Source organism: Seriola lalandi, unplaced genomic scaffold (assembly GCF_002814215.2).
Source record: "Seriola lalandi dorsalis isolate HSWRI2012SDOR001 ecotype SW California unplaced genomic scaffold, Sedor1 jcf7180002054819, whole genome shotgun sequence".
Classification (NCBI taxonomy): Eukaryota; Metazoa; Chordata; class Actinopteri; order Carangiformes; family Carangidae; genus Seriola; species Seriola lalandi.
In genome coordinates this window covers 78426-79942 of record NW_019525372.1, presented here as the reverse complement: position 1 = coordinate 79942, position 1517 = coordinate 78426, and the positions used below count along the sequence as shown (strand labels likewise).

Genomic DNA, 1517 nt, shown 5'->3' with positions numbered 1-1517 from the left:
AAACTGAGCCTTAAAACCAGCCGTCAGGACTTCTGGAACTTTGTGATGTCACAACGATGCAGTCACCGCTCACGAAACACTGTTCTTGGTAAAAACTCTACACTCTGCAGTATCTCTTCTTATGGATGTAAAAACTTTAAATAAAACACTAAAACAATGTAAAAAAAATTATACCTAAAATAAAAAAAAAACTTTTATTTAAAACTTTAAGATAATTTTTCACTAATTGCTGTCTGCTTCTTATAAATATTAAATTTTATAAAATATTTTGGCCAAAAAAATAAGTTTTTTTTTTTTTTAAATTCCATGTTTTAATATAAATTTCCTAAAACATTTTAAAATAAATCCTAAATTTAAAAACATTTCATAAATGTTTTTTAAAAAAATCCAGAAATTTAAAAATATTAATAATTTTCCATTAAAAAAAAAACAAAAAAAACTGAGCCTTAAAACGAGCTGTTATTACTAGAGCTGCAGAGAGACGCCTGAGAAAGGAGATGTAAAACTACACTGATTGTTTCAAATATCTCTTCTCATGGATCAACACTTCAAAATAAAGTGTGAAATATGGAGCTTTAACACAACTTTGTCTAAATAAAATACAGCAAACATATTGATTCAATAAGGAAATATAATAAATCATCAAAAGTAGTTCATGTCTTTTATTGTGTTAGATTCTGTATTAACAGTACTACAAAATAAAATGATCCAGGTGTGTCTCTGGGTCTCCTCCTACCTGCCCACAGGGATGGCGAAGTAAAAGACGGAGAGCATGTTCGTCCTCTTGCCCTTGACGTAGAGGTCAGCGATGATGGTGGGGGCGATGGTGGAGTAACTGGCCTCCCCGACTCCGACCAGGCCTCGAGTCAACAACAGAGCCCAGAAGTGCTGCAAGACAAACAGAGGCTCCAGCACTCTGACAATCAGCTGTTCAGCAGGAGAGTAAACAGGAAGTGACGTGACTCTTACTTCTTTTGGAGTATAGGAGCTGGCGAGCGTCACCAAGGACCAGAATGCAATTCCAAAGCTCATGATGTACTTCCTGTTGTACCTGTCGCCCAGGTAACCAAAGAACGGAGCCAGGAACATGTAGCTGCAGATAAAAACTGGACAGAAGCCAAGAGGAAAACCGTCAACACCTGAAACAAGCTACACACACAGTTTAAATATATCACACAGCCTTGGTGGATGTGTGTCATCTCTGACCACAGTCACGTTACACAGACCAACATCACACTTTGTTCTGCCATTCATTTATTGATTAGATCTTCTTACCTGTTTGGAGTAAACCAGACTTCCCATCATCAATCCCAAAATAATGCTCTATGTCTGGGAGAACACCTGGAGGGAGACACAACAGCTGGATTAGCAACAGTGGTAGCATTTTGTTTTTGCAGTGAGACAACAGCTAATCAATACAAAATGATTATTAATGATTAATAAGTGCGACAGCATGTTCAGGTCCTGATATGTTACTGTTAGTGAACTGTGACAGCTAATATCTGTTGTAGCAACGC

At 36.9% G+C, this 1517-nt stretch overlaps 1 protein-coding gene across 1 annotated transcript in view; it reads right to left on the bottom strand.

The window, feature by feature from the left end:
- Positions 1 to 1379, bottom strand: part of spns1 (SPNS lysolipid transporter 1, lysophospholipid) — a 5321-nt gene extending 3942 nt beyond the window's left edge. Inside the window, exons 1-3 of the mRNA XM_023426243.2 lie at positions 1276 to 1379; positions 970 to 1106; positions 737 to 888 (exon numbers count right to left, since the gene is read on the bottom strand). Of these exons, the coding sequence (XP_023282011.2) occupies positions 737 to 888; positions 970 to 1089 (272 nt within the window). The 5' untranslated portion in view covers positions 1090 to 1106; positions 1276 to 1379. The remainder of the gene's footprint in view (positions 1 to 736; positions 889 to 969; positions 1107 to 1275) is intronic.
- Between the last annotated feature and the right edge of the window lie 138 nt (positions 1380 to 1517).